Below are 17,667 nucleotides of genomic sequence, written 5' to 3' on the forward strand. Positions count from 1 at the left end.
CCCCAAACCTACGTTTCCAGACACAGCGTAAGGGCCAGGCCTTTCAATCAGCCTTTCAAGGGGTAGCCGTGAGACCTACCTGCTACTGAGTTCTCTTCTGCGTAGAGCAGTCCAGCATTTCTCTTCCTGGAGCATGATGTCTCTACCTTTTAAAAAATAGTACTGGTAACTATAAAATTATTTCATTTTAAAATTATTTTTTACCTTATAGATGGCCCTAGGAGTTTGAAATAGATATATTAGCATGATTATTATAAGTGATATCATAAATACCGCATTGTGTCTTAAAAAAATTTTTTTTAATGTTTTATTTATTTTTAAGAGAGAAAGAGGGACACCGTGAACAGGGGAGGGTCAGAGACACAGGGTGATACAGAATCTGAAGCAGGCTCCAGGCTCTGAGCTGGTTGTCAGCACAGAGCCTGACACGGGGCACGAACCCACGAACCATGAGATCATGACCTGAGCCAAAGTCGGATGCTTAACTGACTGAGCCCCCACATTGTGTCTTAATATGAGAACTCTTCTAGCTGTTTTATTACCAGTCTCAGAATTTAAAAAAATGCTGATTATTATTCTGATAGAAAATCCAGTGTTCTCAGTTGTAAAAATCTTGTTTTGACTTTTTTTGAACAAAAGTAAATGATGTTGAAATTTATTATTTTTTAAGATTAGTTTTTTGTTTTTAAAGAGTAGATATTTTTATAGAAGATGTCTTGAGGAACAGTGGTCATGAAGTTAAGTTTGCTTTTGGTTGATGTCTCCATGGTGATTTCTCGTGTTTTTTTTTTTTTAATTTACATATTGTTTTCATCTTTTGATGCAGTTGACTGTTTATATGTCTTCATTAAAAGGGCACCAGAAATTGTTTTAAAATACATATATTTTTTTTATTGGGGGGAGAGAGTATGAGTGGGGAGAGGGGAGAGGAGCAGAGGGAGAGAGAGAGAGAGAGAGAGAGAGAAAATCTTAAGCAGGCTCTATGCTCAGTAGTGAACCCGAAGTAGGACTTGATCCCACAACCCAGGGATCATGACCTAAGTTGAAATCAAGAATTGTGTGCTTATCCAGTGAGCTACCCCAGTGCCCCTAAAAGTATTGGTTAAAGAGTGTTCATTGAAAAACAAATGAGAGAGAAAATAAATTGGTGAATTCTGTTTCCTACCCTGCCTTTAAATCAAATTGTCCTCCAGGTTTTCTAGGGATAACTGTTAGTAAACGCTCCTATTCAACTGTATGGGTGTCTTAGAGGATATGCAATTGTTTTTGCTTAATAAAAATCACATCATACTCTGTATGTTCTACTGCAACTTGAGTTTTTTGTGCAAAAATATTTTTTGAAGTCTTTTACATTACTACTTGCAAGCCTACCTCATTATTATTTGTTGTGTGGATTTTTATAGCATAAACGTATTATAGCTTTAATCATTCTCAATTGGACATTTTCAGTTGTCCTCAAAGTTTTGCCCAGACATTCGTGAATATTTATCTTTTCCATCTTAAAAGAATTTTTCTGCAGGTTATTTATATGTTTATAACAGTATCTTTTATTTTCAAAGCAAAAAAAGTTGCTGGTGAAGGAAGAAATGATGATCCGGATGAGTCTCTGAGCAGCAGAATTTCAGATACAGAACAGTCTCGAAAGGATGCTCAGATGGTTGAAGAAGAAGGGCAGTCTCGAACTTTATCGGAACAGGATTCAGAACAGATTGCATTAGAACCAGACCTAAATCAAAAGAAAAAAAGAAGAAAGAATCAGGATGAAGTTGGTAAACAGGAAGTAGAGAATCTTTCAGGAAATGCCACTGTTCAGTTAGATCATTCTAAAGGAGAAAAATACATAAGTAAGATTCTTACATATATTAACAGTCCCAAAAATATCTTTAGATGAAATGTACTGTCATATGATGTATATAATTTAAATACTCCTGAGTAGCAGCGATTAATAACGCTTAAATCTATAGTCTTCTCAGGAAATTTGGACTGATCTTCAAAACACAGTTAAAATTTACACAGTTGTGAGTTGACTAAATTTTCATTAATGTTCTAAAATTAAGATTTCTGCCTTGTATATTGGAAATTGAATGTGGAATGGATTGATGATTTCTAGGAATAGACAGTGTTTTATGTAAATTCCTGTGTGCTTTAAAAAGCAGATGTTTTCATTTTTAAGAATAACATGCATTTTGTATTTATAGATAAAGGTCAGACTTTAAGGCCTGAAATAAATGAAGATGAAGGCAATAAGGAACAAAATCTTTCTTGCGTACAAAACATAGATGACATTGTGGATTTGTCCTCCAGTGGAAAAGTTGAGAAAAGAACTGATCCTATCCTCTTATCAAGGTATTTTCTATGCTTTTACTGACTTTGCCTACATCTTCTGTTAGTTACTGTAACATTCTCTGTTAGTTACTGATTGGGAATGTGACATCCTCAACTGTAATCACGAATTTGCCTGTTGCTCTTTTGAGTTCTGTTTGCTTTTCTTCATGACTTTTGAAGCTTTCTTAATAGGTGCATGCATATCTAGGATTGTTGTATCTTCTTGGTGAAATTACCCTTTATCATTTGTGAATATCATTCTGATATTCTTTGTTCTGAAGCTTACTTTGCTACAGCTATCTTTTGGTTAATGTTTGCATGGGTTTATAATTTTTAAAAAATTTTCTCTTTAATTTTGGTTTTCATCAGTTTGGATGTGATATATCCTGCTGAGTTTGTTTTTTTTTAAATGTGGTAAAAGGCATGTGACATGTTCTGTCCTAGCAAACTGATAATTTTTAAAAAAATTTTTTTTTATGTCTTTTATTTATTTTTGAGAGACAGAGAGAGACAGCGCGAGCAGGGGAGGGTCAGAGAGAGAGGGAGACACAGAATCTGAAGCAGGCTCCAGGCTCTGAGCTAGTTGTCAGCACAGAGCCCGACGCGGGGCTCAAACCCATGAACTGTGAGATCATGACCTGAGCCGAAGCCGGCCGCTTAACCGACTGAGCCACCCAGGCGCCCCTGATAATTTTTTTAATACCTTTTCATTTTTGAGAGAGAGAGAGAGACAGAAGGAGACAGAGACAGAACGTGAATGGGGGAGGGGCAGAGAGAGAGGGAGACACAGAATCTGAAGCAGCCTCCAGGCTCTGAGCTGTCAGCACAGAGCCGACATGGGGCTCGAACCCACAAACTGTGAGATCGTGACCTGAGTGAAAGTCAGACATTTCATCACCTGAGCCATCTAGGTGCCCTGTCCTAACAAGTTTTTAAATTGTAGTGTATTATAAACTGTTAGCACAGTGTTGTACTTAAGATCTCTAGAACTTTTCACCTTGTATGACTGATACATTATATTCATTGAATTACAACTCTGTGTTTCCATTTTAACCCCAGCCCCTGGCTGCCATCCTTCTACTTTCTGTTTCTCTGAGTTCGGTTTGTTTAGATACATCATGTAAACAGAATCTTACATTATTTGTCTTTCTGTGACTGGCATATTTCACCTTGCATAATGTTTTGAAGTCTAACCTGGGTTGCAGCATATGACAATATTTCCTTATTTTTTTATGGCCAAATATTGTATGCATATATTACATTTTCCTAATTCACTTATCTCTCCATGACCATTTAGATTGTTTCCATCTCTTGCCTACTTTATTAATTTTTATAAATTACATTGCTTTTATTTATTTATTGAGAAAAAGAAAGTGTGCATGTGTGCAGGCGATGGCCAGAGGGAAGAGAGAGAGAATCTTAAGCAGGCGCCACACCCAGCATGTAGCTTAATGCAAGACTCAGTCTCACGACCATGATCTCACGCTGTCAGTGTGGAAGCTGATGTGGGGCTTGATCTCACAATAGTGAAGTCATGACCTAAGTGGAAATCAGGAGTCAGAGGCTTAACTGACTGAGCCACTCAGGCGCTCCGAGGCATTCCTTTTGTTTGTATAGTAAGCTTGTTTCAGATAAATGGTTTGCAGATATTTTGTTACATTCCATATGTTGTCTTTTGACTTTGTTGATGATTTCTTTTGCCATGCTGAAGCTTTTTAGTTTAATGTTGTTCCGTTTGTGGTAGTTTGTTCGTACAGTTCAGAAGGTCCATAGTTTCTTTGAAGCTGAGTCATGGGCCTTGGGTGCTTAGTTTTCTAGATGACAGACATCTAAATTGTGGCTTCTGAGATACAAATAATTTCATTAACTACACACAGAAGATACTGATGCTTTTTTAGGGGACAAACAACTCTGTAATGACTGTTAAGTTCCTAACTGGTTTTGTGAAACAGTGAGCTGATTCTAAAATTATTATATATACATGATCAAAGGGTTGTAGATGATAAAGGCAATTTGAAAAACAAAATTTCTGGAAAGGAAATATATTAATACTTTAAAGCTAGAATAATTATTCTGATGATGAGTGATGTCGAGCATCTTTTCATGTGTCTTTTGGTCATCTGAATGTCTTCTTTGGAAAAGTGTCTGTTCATGTCTTCTGCCCATTTCTTCACTGGACTGTTTTTTAGGTGTTGAGTTTGGTAAGTTCTTTATAGATTTTGGATAGTAACCCTTTATCCGATGTGTCGTTTGTCATATCTTCTCCCGTTTCATGAGTTGCCTTTTACTTTTGATGGTTGTTTCCTTTGCAGTGCAGAAGCCTTTTATTTTGATGAGGTCCCAGTAGTTCATTTTGCTTTTATTTCCCTTGCCTTTGTAGACATGTCGAGCAAGAAACTGCTGAGGCTGAGGACAAAGAGGTTGTTGCCTGTTTCTCCTCTAGGGTTTTGATGGTTTCCTGTCTCACATTTAGGTATTTCATTCATTTTGAGGTTGTTTTTGTGTTTAGTGTGTAATAGTGTTCCAGTTTCATTCTTTTGAATGTTGCTCTCCAGTTTTCCCAGCACCATTTGATGTCTTTTTTCCATTGGATACTTTTTCCTGCTTGATGAAGATGCTCAACATCACTCATCAGGGAAATACAAATCAAAACTACACTGAGGTACCACCTCATACTGGTCAGACTGGCTAAAATTAACAACTCAGGAAACAACAGATGCTGGCGTGGATGTTGGAGAGATGGGAACCCTCTTGCACTGTTGGTGGGAATGCAAACTTTGCAGCCACTCTGGAAAACAGTGTGGAGATTCCTCAGAAAATTAAAAATATAACTACCCTATGACCCAGCAATACCACTAATAGGAATTTTTCCTAAGGATACAGGAGTGCTGATTCCCCAAAGTACCCCAATGCTTATTGTAGTGCTTTCAACAATATCCAAATTATGGAAAGAGCCCAAATGTCCATCAACTGATGAATGGATAAAGATGTGGTTTATATATACAGTGGACTACTTGGCAATGAGAAAGGATGAATTCCTGCCACCTGCAGCAATGTGGATATAACTGGAGGGTATTATGCTAAATGAAATATGTCAGCCAGAGAAAGACATATCATGTTTTCACTCATATGTGGAACTTAAGAAACTTAACAGAAGACCATGGGGGAAGGAAGGGGAAAAAGTAGCTAAAACAGAGGGGGACAGAGACCACCATAAGAGACTTTTAACTACAGAGAACAAACTGAGGGTTGATGGTGGAGGGAGGTAGGGGAGAGGGGAGAATGGGTGATGGGCATTGAGGAGGGCACTTAATTGGGATGAGCACTGGGTGTTGTATGTAAGTGATGAATCATGGGCATCTATGCCCAAATCCAAGAGCACATTGTATATGTAATGCCCAAGATTTCAATATCACCCCCAAAAACCAGAGACCACCAGGGAGACCAAGTCACACATGCAAAAGCAAAGGGCAGTTTTATTATGGCTTAGGCTCGCCAGGCCTAAGTTTGGTCTCACAGCCTTTACCAACGTAGTGGATCCATGCTGAGAGCCCCGAACAAGGGCTGAGTAGGGTTTCCATGGGGTTTGGGAAGGGGGAGTTACAAGAAATTGTGACATAGGTACAGTGACCCAATCATTACCATATAACAATATTGGCAGCAACTTTAACCATACACATTGTTCAGAGCGTTCGTTACTTTTGGCGGGACCCAATTACAACATTTAGGGTATCTTTGAAATTAACCAATTACAGAGAGAGTTCAGGGTCTTATTTGGTGACTATCGGGTTAACTTTAAGATTAGGTAGCAGGGTCCTATCTAAAGTTCCCACCTGCAGGCCTCACCCTTAGGAATGTGGAGAGTGGTAGCTGGCCTTTCCTGATTGGATACGGCAAAGTGGTCTCTCCTGCCTTAGGTAATGTGTAACCGCCTAATAGTTCTGGAGAAACTGAAACCTAGGCCTTCTAGATCAGAGGGGAAACTTAAAGCCTGTCATGGCATCTGTTTGGTTTAGACTCGTGTTCTTACAGTATACACTGTATGTTAGCCAACTTGACAATAAATTATATTAAAAACAATAATAAAGCTAGAATAATTAAAGCACTGTGTTACTGGCACGGGGACAGATGGACTCAGCAGAACTGAATAGGAATCTGATACCTGGCAGAGGTAACATTAGAAATTAGTAGGTGAAGAGTGAATCAACTGTCTTCATTTGGTGGTGCTTGAATGTGAAATATAGGATAATATCCTTATTTTACCTTGTATGCTAGCTTTCTGAAAGGTTAAAGGCTAATGTCTAAAACAAATCTTTAAAACTCTTAGAACAATCGCTTCTCGGCCTTTTGGCTAAGATTAAGTGTAGTATCTATTCTTATCAGTAAAACTCTTAGAACATGGTATTGGAAAATATCTTTGGGATGTCAAGGATTTCTTAAGATGTAAAAAGCAAAACTTTAAAAGATAAAATTGATCAATTTGACTACAGTCAACTTAACTTTTTTTTGACAAAAGGTTTCATAAGGAAAGTGAAGGGCAAGCTACTGTTGGGGAGGTTTTATGTATGTCTAACCAGAAAGGAATATGTAAAGAGGTCTTGCTGATCCGCTGGGAAATGACAAACACCCAGTAGAAAAAATGGAGGAGAAAAATGTCTGGCTAATAGCCTCATGTGTTGAGGCCTGGCTCTCGTTTACTTTGTTGTTGAAATATTTCACAATACAGTCGTCCTCTCTTTGCACGATGCAGTGTTAACTGCAAGTTATGCATATTGGAACTGTGTCCTCAGATTTACAAAACGTTCGGTGAGCAGAGTACCATGGAAAGCAGGGCCTACCTCTGTAAAATTTTAATGAGAGAAAATTCCTCAATTTTACTATGATTTTACATATAGGTTTGATTTAGCAACCTCATGTGTATAATTAAGAGTTTTTCATTTTGTGCTTCTCGAGTGGTGTCCCAGGCCTATTAATTTGCGGTTACTACTTTCTTTGAAGGTACAATTTTTAACAACATCATATAAGAAGGATCATAGAAAAGCCAAAATATTTATACTGATAATTCCTAGCTATGAAACATCATTTTCTAAAGTGGTTTGATATACTTTAAAAAATCTTTTAAATAGGTATTATAAAACATGTATTACTAAAAATTCTTTTTCTGCTGACTTGTTTTCATTTGCTTAGTGGTAAACAAGATGCCACGCCATTAGCAACCGAGACTTCCGAACCAAGCCCTTCAGATTTGCCTTTATCGGAAGGTGAAATTAGCATATCATGTGAGGTGAATAATGCTGGGAGTAGTTGTACAGAAGAAAGCAACATTGACCTAAAAAGTAAACCATTGTAAGTATTTTACATGGTAAGATTTTAAAATTTAGTTTCAAAATTTTCATGAGTTCTTATTTAAGAAATTATAATGTTTTCTTTAAGGATTAAAAAGGAACTGTAGACAACTTAATATATAATTGTACTGTGGTTTAGGTGTGACATCAAGGCTTATCACTTTATGTTTCATTACAGAAAGATTCTCCTTTTTAAAATTTATTTTTTACTTTTGATGTTTTTTTATTTATTTATGAGACAGAGAGTGTGAGTGAGGAAGGGGAAGAGAGAGGGAGATAGAGGATTCGAACTGGCTCTGTGCTGACAGCAGTCAGCCCAGTGTGGGGCTCAGACTCACCAACCATGAGATCATGACCTGAGCTGAAGTTGGATGCTCAAATGACTGAACTGAGCCAATTAAATTTAACTTGGCACCCTACTATTTTGTTTATTAAAAATTTTTTTAAATGTTTTATTTATTTTTGAGAAGGAGAAGGAGCATGAACAGGTGAGGGACAGAGAGGAAGGGAGACACAGAGTCCGAAGCAGGCTCCAGGCTCTGAGCTGTCAGCACAGAACCTGATGCAGGCCTTGAACTCATGAACCATGAGATCATGACCTGAGCCAAAATTGGATGCCCAACCAACTGAGCTACCCAGGTGCCCGTTTGTTTATGTATGTAGAGAAAGAGAGCATGAATGCCCGAGGGGCAGAGAGATAATCCCAACCAGGCTCTGTGTCGTTTGCACAGAACCTGATGTGGGGCTCAATTTCATGAACTCTCAGGTCATGGCCTGAGCTGAAATTAAGAATTGGACACTTAAATGAATGAGCAACCCAGGTGCCCCTCTTTTTTGTTTTTTTTTTAAGGTTAGTTTTATTTTGGACAGAGAGAAAGAGAGAGAGCGGGAACAGTGCCTGACCATAGGCTCCATCTCATGATTGTGAGTGAAATCAGGAGTTGCATGCTTAACTTACTGAGCCACCCAGCCGCCTCAGAAAGATTGTCTTTCTTATCTGATGTATATATAGTTGTGATAGGAGCTTTATGCAAAGTGGTGACTTATGATGAAATTCTAAAATAATTTGGAATCCTAAAATTTCTGTGAGATATTACTTTTACTTGGTTTGACTCATTTTTCATAGTAGTAGATTTTTACATTGATGACTTTAAGTACATTATGTTTCCCTGTATGCAAATACTGATTAATATCTTCACTAAAAATGGAATAAAAGCACCACAAAAATCTCCTTTTGAAGAAAGCTATCTCAAAAATTCAAGTTTCCTTTTTGTGTCCCTTCTAACCCCTCAAATAGGCTTAAAAGGTATTTAGTTTATGAATTCTTATTTGTTTTCAGTAAAGCACAATCACACTGAGAATTCAGCTGTTTTTAAATAAAAATTTAGTCTTTGGAATAGGTAAACTATTCTATGTTTATTTTTTATTTGAGAGAGGGAGAGGGAGAGTGCTTGCAGGGGAGGAACAGAGAGAGAGAGAGGAGAGAGAGAATTCTAAGGCTCTACACTCAACGCAGAACCTGATTGGAGCTTGACCCCATAAACCATGAGATCATGACGTAAGTCAAAAATCACAAGTCAGGGGATGAGCACGGGGTGTATTATGGAAACTAACTTGACAATAAACTATAAAAAAATTAAATTAAATTAAAAAATAAATCACAAGTCAGATGGTTAACTGATTGGACCACCCAGGTGCCCCATAGGCAATGTATTTTTAAGGTTAAAACATCTAAAAGTATAAGAAGATAATAGAGTGAAATATTCCTCCTACCGTGTCCACATTGTCTAAATAATCTATGTAATTTATATCTGATATTCTTTCAGACATTTAATGAAACACTTTATTTCTTTTTTTTCTTTAAAAAAATTTTTTTTAATGTTTTTTATTTATTTTTGAAAGACAGAGAGAAACAGTGTGAGCAGGGGAAGGGCAGAGAGAGAAGAAGACACAGAATCTGAAGCAGGCTCCAGGCTCTGAGCTGTCATCACAGAGCTGGATATGGGGCTCAAACCCACGAACCATGAGATCATGACCTGAGCCAAAGCCGGATGCTTAACCGACTGAGCCACCCAGGCGCCCCTCACTTTATTTCTTTAAAATGTTTATTTTGAGAGAGTGAGTGAGCGTGTAGGGAAGGGCAGAGAGAGAGAGGGAGAGAGAGAGAATCCCAAACAGGCTCCAATCCATCAGTGTTGGGCCCAACACGGGGCTGGAACTCACAAACTGATAGATCATGGCCGGAACTGAAATTAAGAAACAGGTGCTCAACTGACTGAGCCACCCAGGCGGCCCTGAAAAAATATTTTAAAGCTAATACAAATATATGTTCTTTATGTTTTTTTACTTTTCCTTTTTTTTTAAGTTTATTTATTTAGAGAGAGTATGAGCAGGGTAGTGACAGAGAGAGAGAATGCTAATCGGGCTCCACATTGTCACCGTAGAGCCTGAACCCACAAGTTGCGAGATCATGAGCTGAAACCAAGAGTTGGATGCTTAATTAACTGAGCCACCCAGGCGCCCCTGTACTTTTTTACTCTTAAAATCCTAATGATAGGATACACACACTCCATTTTGCGATTTTTTTGTCTTGTATCTCCATATGTTTACATAAAGATCTTTGTTACTATTGTTTAATGTTTGTTTGTTTTTGAGAGAGAGTGTGCACAGGCATAAGTGGGGGGCAGGGGCAGAGAGAGAGGGACATAGAGGACCTGAAGCAGGCTCTGCGATGTCAGCCTGGAGCCCAGCATAGGGCTCAAAGTCACGAACCAGGAGATTATGACCTGAGCTGAAATCAGGAGTCAGACACTTAACCGATTCATCCAACCAGGAACCCCTCTTCCTTAGTTTTGAATAGTTGGGTAATGTTTTGGTGTATAGGTGAATTATAGTTTATTTGATCAGAGCCCTGCTGATGGCTGTATGGGTTGTTTATTCAAACAATACTTAAAATCTTAAACCTCTATCCTTTCATGTGTATGCAGGTACAGTGGACCTTTGAACTACACAGTGGTTAGGGACACAGACCCCTGTGCCGTTGATAATCCATATATAAATAACTTTGACTCCCCCAAAGCTTAACTACTAATAGTCTGCTGTTGACTGGAAATACAATAACATAAATGGTTGACTAACACATATTTTATGTGTCATATGTATTATATACTGTATTCTTACAATTAAAGTAAACTAGAGAAACAAAATGCTTCACGAGAATCATAAGAACGAGGGGTACCCCTTGATTTTCACTCACGTCATGATCTCATAGTTCATGAGTTTGAACCCCCTCTTGGGCTCCATGCTGACACTGCAGAGTCTGCTTGGGATTCTCTCTCTCTCCCTTTCTCTCCTCCTCCCCTGCTCATGCTCTCACTCTCTCGATAAAATAAATAAACTTGAAAGGGGCGCCTCGGTGGGTCAGTTGATTGGGCATCCAACTTTGGCTCAGGTCATTATCTCACGGTTTGTGAGTTCAAGTCCCATGTTGGGCTCTGCTGCACTGAGAACTCAAATTCTGTGTCTCCTTCTCTCTTTGCCTCCCTCCCACTTGCACTCTTTCTTTCTCTCTCTCTCAAAAATAAACTGAAAAACAATTTTTTTTTTAAATCATAAGGATGGGGTGCCTGGGTGGCTCAGTTGGTTGGGCATCTGACTTCAACTCAGGTCATGATCTCACAGTTCGTGAGTTCGAGACGCACATCAGGCACTATGCTGACAGCTCAGAGCCTGGAGCCTGCTTCAGATTCTGTATCTCCCTTTCTCTCTGCTCCTCACACACTCACACTCTGTGTCTCTCTCTTTGTGTGTCTCCAAAATAAACATTAAAAATTAAAAAAAACCATAAGGATGACAAAATACATTTAGAGTACTGTACTGTATTTACTGAGAAAAACCTGTGTATACGTGGACTCGCACAGCTTAAACTTGTGTTGAAGGCTCAGCTGTATATATTTGTAGGGTAACTAGCTCAAAATGGAATTGCTTTTTCTAAAGTCCATGTGTGCGTGTATACACATGTACACATTTAGGATTTTGAGAGAGACTTCCAAAATATTCTCTGTCGGACTTAAACTAGTTTATATTCCCACCAACATTGTAAGAAATATCTCCTTTTTCAGAAAATGGTGTTTATCAAACTTAGAATTTTGATGGTCTTGCTAGATTATAAAATAGTATCTTAGTATAGTATTTCCACCCCACTCTTACTTTTTGGCAGGGTTATGTAATTATTTCATTGTTTTTATTGAGTCTTTTATTTTAAAAATTTCTACCCTAAGGAAAAGCCACATGAATAGAACAATGAACATCTGTGTATAATTCCCCTTAGATTCTCTGATTCTTAATGTTAATTTGTGCTTGCTTGCTCATGTGTGCACACTCTCCCTGTCCCCACCTTTATTTATTTATTTTTTAATTTTTTAATGTTTTTATTTATTTTTGATACAGAGAGAGACTGAGCATGAGAGGGGGAGGGGCAGAGAGAGAAGGAGACACAGAACAGGAAGCAGGCTCCAGGCTCTGAGCTAGTTGTCAGCACAGAGCCTGACGCGGGGCTCGAACCCACAAATGTGAGATCTGACCTGAGCCGAATTCGGAGGCTTAACCCACTGAGCCACCCAGGCGCCCCACCTCTCCCCACCTTTAATTTGTATTTTCTTTGAAACCTATTTTTATTTTCTCTTTTTTTAAAGTTTATATAGTTAGTCCATTTTTTAATTTTAATTTTTTACTTTTTAAATATTTATTTTGTGGGGAGTGCAAGCAGGGAAGGGGCAGAGAGAGGATCCAACGGTGGGGGCTCTGCACTGACAGCAGTGAACCGTATGTGGGGTTTGAACTCATGAACTGTGAGATCAAGACCTGAGCTCAAGTCAGACACTCAGCCAACTGAACCACTTAGGTGTTCCTGTCCATTTTTTAATGAGTTAGTGATGACACTGTTTTGTAGGGCTCTTTATATTTTAGGGAGATTAGTCTTACTGTATGATTTATAAAACATGCTTTCTTGGTTAGTAGTTTGACTTCTGACTTAGCCATGTTTTGGCCATGTAGAAATTTTTTGATTTTTATTTTGTCAAATTTTTTTTCTTTTTTCTTTTACAGCTCCTGAATTTTCAGTTAAATTTTATAAAGGGTTATCCTACCTCAAGGTTATAAAGAATTCATCTGTGTTTTCTGTATGGCTTTATTTAACTCTGATCCATCTGGAATATATTATGAGTACAGTGCAAGGAGTGGAGCTAATTTTATTTTAGTCCCCAGTGTTAGTTCTGCCGTCACCATTAGTTTCATATTATTTCTTCTCATCTTCCTCCTCTGCCTCCTCCTCCTCCGAGACTGGGCTCAAATGAGCAAGGGGTGTGTGTGTGTGGGGGGGGGCGGGATGTGAGAGTGAATCCCATGAAGGCAGAGAGAGAGAGAGAGAGAGAGAGAAGTGAGGCTCACCCAATGTGGTGCTTTAACTCACGAATTGTGAGATCATGACCTGAGCTGAAGTCAGATGCTTATCCAACTGAGCCACCCAGGTAGCTGTCCCACTTTGATATTATTTCTAACAATAAGTTATTCTGTATTTCATCTTCACTGTTTTGAAATGTTACCTTTATTATATACTACTATCATGTGTTTTGGAGTTCCTTCTCAATTTTCTTTTGTGTTTCATTTATCTGTTCATTTACATGTCATTACCAGTGTTTTAATTATTGATGCTGAAGAGTTTGTCTTTAACATCTGATAGAATAAGTGAGTTACCTCTTCATTGTTCTTCTTTGCTATTCATACTGTAAGTAAGCTTAAAGGACTTCTTTTCTGGCTCTGAGTAGATTTTTAAATAATTATCAAGAATTTTATTTGTGCCTGCATGTTGGTATGATTTAAATAATGTTCATTAAAAAAAAATAAAAACTATCTAATGGTCATTTTTTAGGGAAATCCATCAATCAGGAAATGTTAAACCGGTGGCAAGAAGACAACTGCAGAGACCTAAACCCAATTTGTCACGGGCAGTTGGGAAGAAATCTGTTCTTTCACAAGGTAAAACAGAGGCAGAGAGCAAGAGTTTACATGCCGAAACTCCAGTGGAAAAGGTATGGAGTAAGAGACGTCATGGAAATTAAAATTATGAAAATTTCCCCTGATTGGGAATAAAACTGTTTCAGTTTGTAATGACACAGTAATATGAACTGATACTAGAACAAAGATACAAAGACACGTTAATATTGAATGTGCCTTCCACGTCTCCTACTGTTGCATTTTTTAAAATTTAATTTAATTTAATTTTTTTAAACCAGTTTTCCACACTTAAAAAAAATTTTTTTTAATGTTTATTTATTATTGAGAAAGAGAGAGGGCACCTGGGTGGCTCAGTTGGTTAAGCCTCCGACTTCAGCTCAGGTCATGATTGCACGTTCGTGGGTTCGAGCCCCGCGTCGGGCTCTGTGCTGACAGCTCAGAGCCTGGAGCCTGCTTTGGATTCTGTGTCTCCCTCTTCCTCTACCCCTCCCTGCTCATGCTCTGTCTCTCTCTGTCTCAAAAATAAATAAAACACTAAAAAAAGAAAGAGAGAAACAGAGCATGAGTGGGGGAGGAACAGAGAGAGAGGGAGACACAGAATCCGAAGCAGGCTCCTGGCTCTGAGCTGTCAGCATGGAACCCGACTGAGCCGAATCAGATGCCTAACCGACTGAGCCACCCAGGCGCCCCTCTTGCATTTTTTTTTAGAAGCTAGGGCGTCTCATTTTCATTAGTGATAAGTCTGTCTTTTGTTTACTTACATAACATTTTTATTCAAAATATTTTTTAAACAATTCTATATAAAATTATGTCCACAACTCTTTCCCCGCAGACATATTACTTTGTCTTTCATAAACTTTGTTTCTCTTTTTATATATATAAATGTTTCTGTAGTTTATTTTTTAATCTTTAATTTTTTTAAAGTTTGATTTATGTATTTTGAGAGAGATGGAGACATTGTGAGCAGGGGAGGGGCAGAGAGAGAGGGAGAATCCTTATCAAGCAGGCTCTGCACTGTCAATGCAGAGCCTGATGCAGGGCTCGAACACCAGAAACTGAGCTCATGATCTGAGCTGACATTAAGAGTTAGGTGCTTAACCCACTGCGCCACCTGGGCACCCCTAAGCAGAGGATATTTTTTAATTTTTAAAAAAAAATTTACTTAGAGAGAAAGCATAAGTAGGTGAGAGCAGAGAGAGAGGAAGAGAAAGAGAACCCAGTGCTTTGCATTGTCATGGGGCTCGAACTCATGAACTGTGAGATCATAACCTGAGCTTAAATCAAGAGTCAGATGCTTAACTGACTGAGCCACCCAGGTGCCCAACATTTCTCTAGTTTTACTTTTTTTTTTTTAAACATTTTGTTTATTTTTGATACAGAGAGAGACAGAGCATGAGAGGGGGAGGGGCAGAGAGAGAAGGAGACACAGAACCGGAAGCAGGCTCCAGGCTCTGAGCTAGCTGTCAGCACAGAGCCTGACGCGGGGCTGGAACCCACGAACGTGAGATCTGACCTGAGCGGAAGCCGGAGGCTTAACCGACTGAGTCACCCAGGCGCCCCTAGTTTTAATAACATACATAATACTTAAAACTTTTTTCTCTGAAACTGCTTGTTAACAGTTTTCTTGGGGTTAATCATTTTAATAGCAGCATCAGGTTAATGTGTTATTAGTTTACTGCACTTTTTTTTAATGGTTGACATTTAAATTTTTTCCATTTTTTTTAAACTTTTATAAATAAAAGCAAACAGTTTTGTAAATAGGACTTTCTCTGTGTGTGTGTGTGTGTGTGTGTGTGTGTGTGTGTTTAAGTAGGCTCCATGTCCAGCATGGAGCCCAGTACGGGGCTTGAACTCATGACTCTGAGATCAAGACCTGTGCTTAGATTAAGAGTTGAATGTGTAACCAACTGAGCCACCCAGGTGACCTGTAAATAGGACTTTTATAAAGATATAGGCAGAGGATAATTTTCTAGAGGAGGTGGGATTAATGGGTAAAAGTATTTTAAACATTTCTTGGCTTTTGTCAAATGACAGTTAAAAAAAGAATGTTTACATTGCTCCAAGCATTAAATGCATGTTCCTTTTCTCCTTATATCCCTGCCATCATTATATTGTCATGAATTTTTTATATTCGCTGAAATACATGTTAAAATGTCAGCTTTTCACCCCTGTCATGTGAAATATCTTTTTTATTATACTTTTTATAGTACAGTTATATTATTATAATCTTTTAAAATATGAGAAAAGTGGGAAAAGCTGATTCATGAAAAATTAAAACAAATTAATTGTGATTTCATTATCTGGATGGAACTAACCTTTTAGTATATATCCTTCCAGCTTTTCTTCCTTCTTTCCTTCTTTCTTCCCTTCCAAGAGAGAGTGTGCATGTGCGCATGCACGTGTGTGAACAGGGGGGACGGAGAGAGTGGGAGAAGGAGAATTCCAAGCAGGCTCCATGCTGTCAGCACAGAGCCTAACTCAGGGCTCTGTCCCATGAACCATGGGAACCGTCCTGAGAGGAAATCAAGAGTTAAGATGCTTAAAAGACTGAGCTAACCCAGGTGCCCCATGTTTTAGTATTAATTGTTTTTATACTTCTTTGGTACCTAACATTTGATAAATATTTGTTCTTTATTAAATATCTTTTGAAGATGTGGTCTTTAGTGACTTCACAATTTTCTGTCAATGGGTACAACTGAATTTATTTAACCACTTACTCATTATTGGATGTTTTGTTTGTTCATGGTATTTGGCATTTTATATAATGTTCTTGTGAACATTGTAGTTTGTCTAAATGTTTTCTTCCTCCCCTCCCCACAAAGAGAATTTTATTATTTTATTTTATTATTATTATTTTTGAAATGTTTTATTTATTTTTGACATAGGAGAGACAGAGCATGAGAGGGGGAGGGTCAGAGAGAGAAGGAGACACAGCACTGGAAGCAGGCTCCAGGCTCTGAGCTAGCTGTCAGCACAGAGCCTGATGCAGGGCTTGAACCCACAAACGTGAGATCTGACCTGAGCTGAAGCCAGAGGCTTAACTGACTGAGCCACCCAGGCACTCCCAAAGAGAATTTTTTTGAGGGCCCTAGTTTATTTCACATTCAAAAGACCAACTGCAACCAGATTAAATGAACGTAACCTCATGATTTTATTGTCTTCATAATATAACAAAATATGAATCTTAGAACTGGATTACTTGACTCTTTCTCTTCTTATCTCCTCCCAGTTCAAAATGCTTGCATGTCTTAATAGCCAGCATTCTCTTAGATGTGCAGTTGGACTCAACACATTCAAGCCTCAGCAGAATCTTCTTTGTAGCTTTAGCCTTTTTCCGGAAAATCAGCTTAGTTTGCACACCATAGCCACTCTGCTTTCTATCATAACACCGCTTTCCCTAGGCATAAAGAGAATCTTTGCCGTTTTTGCACTGTGTCACTTTGTGGGGTTGGTGCTTGCTGCACTTCTTGCAGAAAGTCCGGCAGGTTTTAGGAACGTGAGAAGGCTATCTGCATGGAAGGAAGAGTAAATGTTTTCTTAAAACAGAGTCTTAGAAATGGTATTACCAGGGCATTTGAGTGGCTCATTTGGTTAGGCGTCCGACTTCGGCTCAGGTCATGTTCTCATGGTTGGTGGGTTTGAACCCCACATCGGGCTCTGTGCTGAATGCTTGCTCAGAGCCTGGAGCTTCTTCGGGTTTTGTGTCTCCTTCTCTCTCTGACCCTCCCTGCTCGTGCTCTGTCTCACTCTGTCTCTCAAAAAATAAATAAATGTACAAAAAAAAAACCACTTAAAAAAAAAGGTATTACCAAGTCAAAGACTATGAACATTTTTAAGGCTCTTGATTTCATATTGGGAAAAGGGTTTCCAGAAAGCATATACGAAGTTTTGTTTCTGTCAGTAATACATGAAAATATATATTTTATAATAATCTTAGTTGTATCTATGTTTTTTTTTAACTCTAGTAATTAGAAGAATAAAC

At 38.4% G+C, this 17,667-nt stretch overlaps 1 protein-coding gene and 2 pseudogenes across 4 annotated transcripts in view; 2 read left to right on the top strand and 1 right to left on the bottom strand.

Moving 5' to 3' along the window:
- Positions 1-17,667, top strand: part of BDP1 (B double prime 1, subunit of RNA polymerase III transcription initiation factor IIIB) — a 92,225-nt gene that overhangs the window by 22,273 nt on the left and 52,285 nt on the right. For all 4 annotated transcript variants that reach the window (XM_029942403.1, XM_029942402.1, XM_029942404.1 and 1 more), the window contains exons 10-13: positions 1,560-1,844; positions 2,199-2,346; positions 7,513-7,671; positions 13,600-13,759. In XM_029942403.1, coding sequence (XP_029798263.1) covers positions 1,560-1,844; positions 2,199-2,346; positions 7,513-7,671; positions 13,600-13,759 — 752 coding nt within the window. The remainder of the gene's footprint in view (positions 1-1,559; positions 1,845-2,198; positions 2,347-7,512; positions 7,672-13,599; positions 13,760-17,667) is intronic.
- Positions 6,657-6,786, top strand: LOC115294996 (annotated as a pseudogene).
- LOC115294002 lies at positions 16,870-17,563 on the bottom strand (annotated as a pseudogene).

The sequence above is a fragment of the Suricata suricatta genome, chromosome 6 (assembly GCF_006229205.1).
Source record: "Suricata suricatta isolate VVHF042 chromosome 6, meerkat_22Aug2017_6uvM2_HiC, whole genome shotgun sequence".
In the NCBI taxonomy this organism is placed as follows: Eukaryota; Metazoa; Chordata; class Mammalia; order Carnivora; family Herpestidae; genus Suricata; species Suricata suricatta.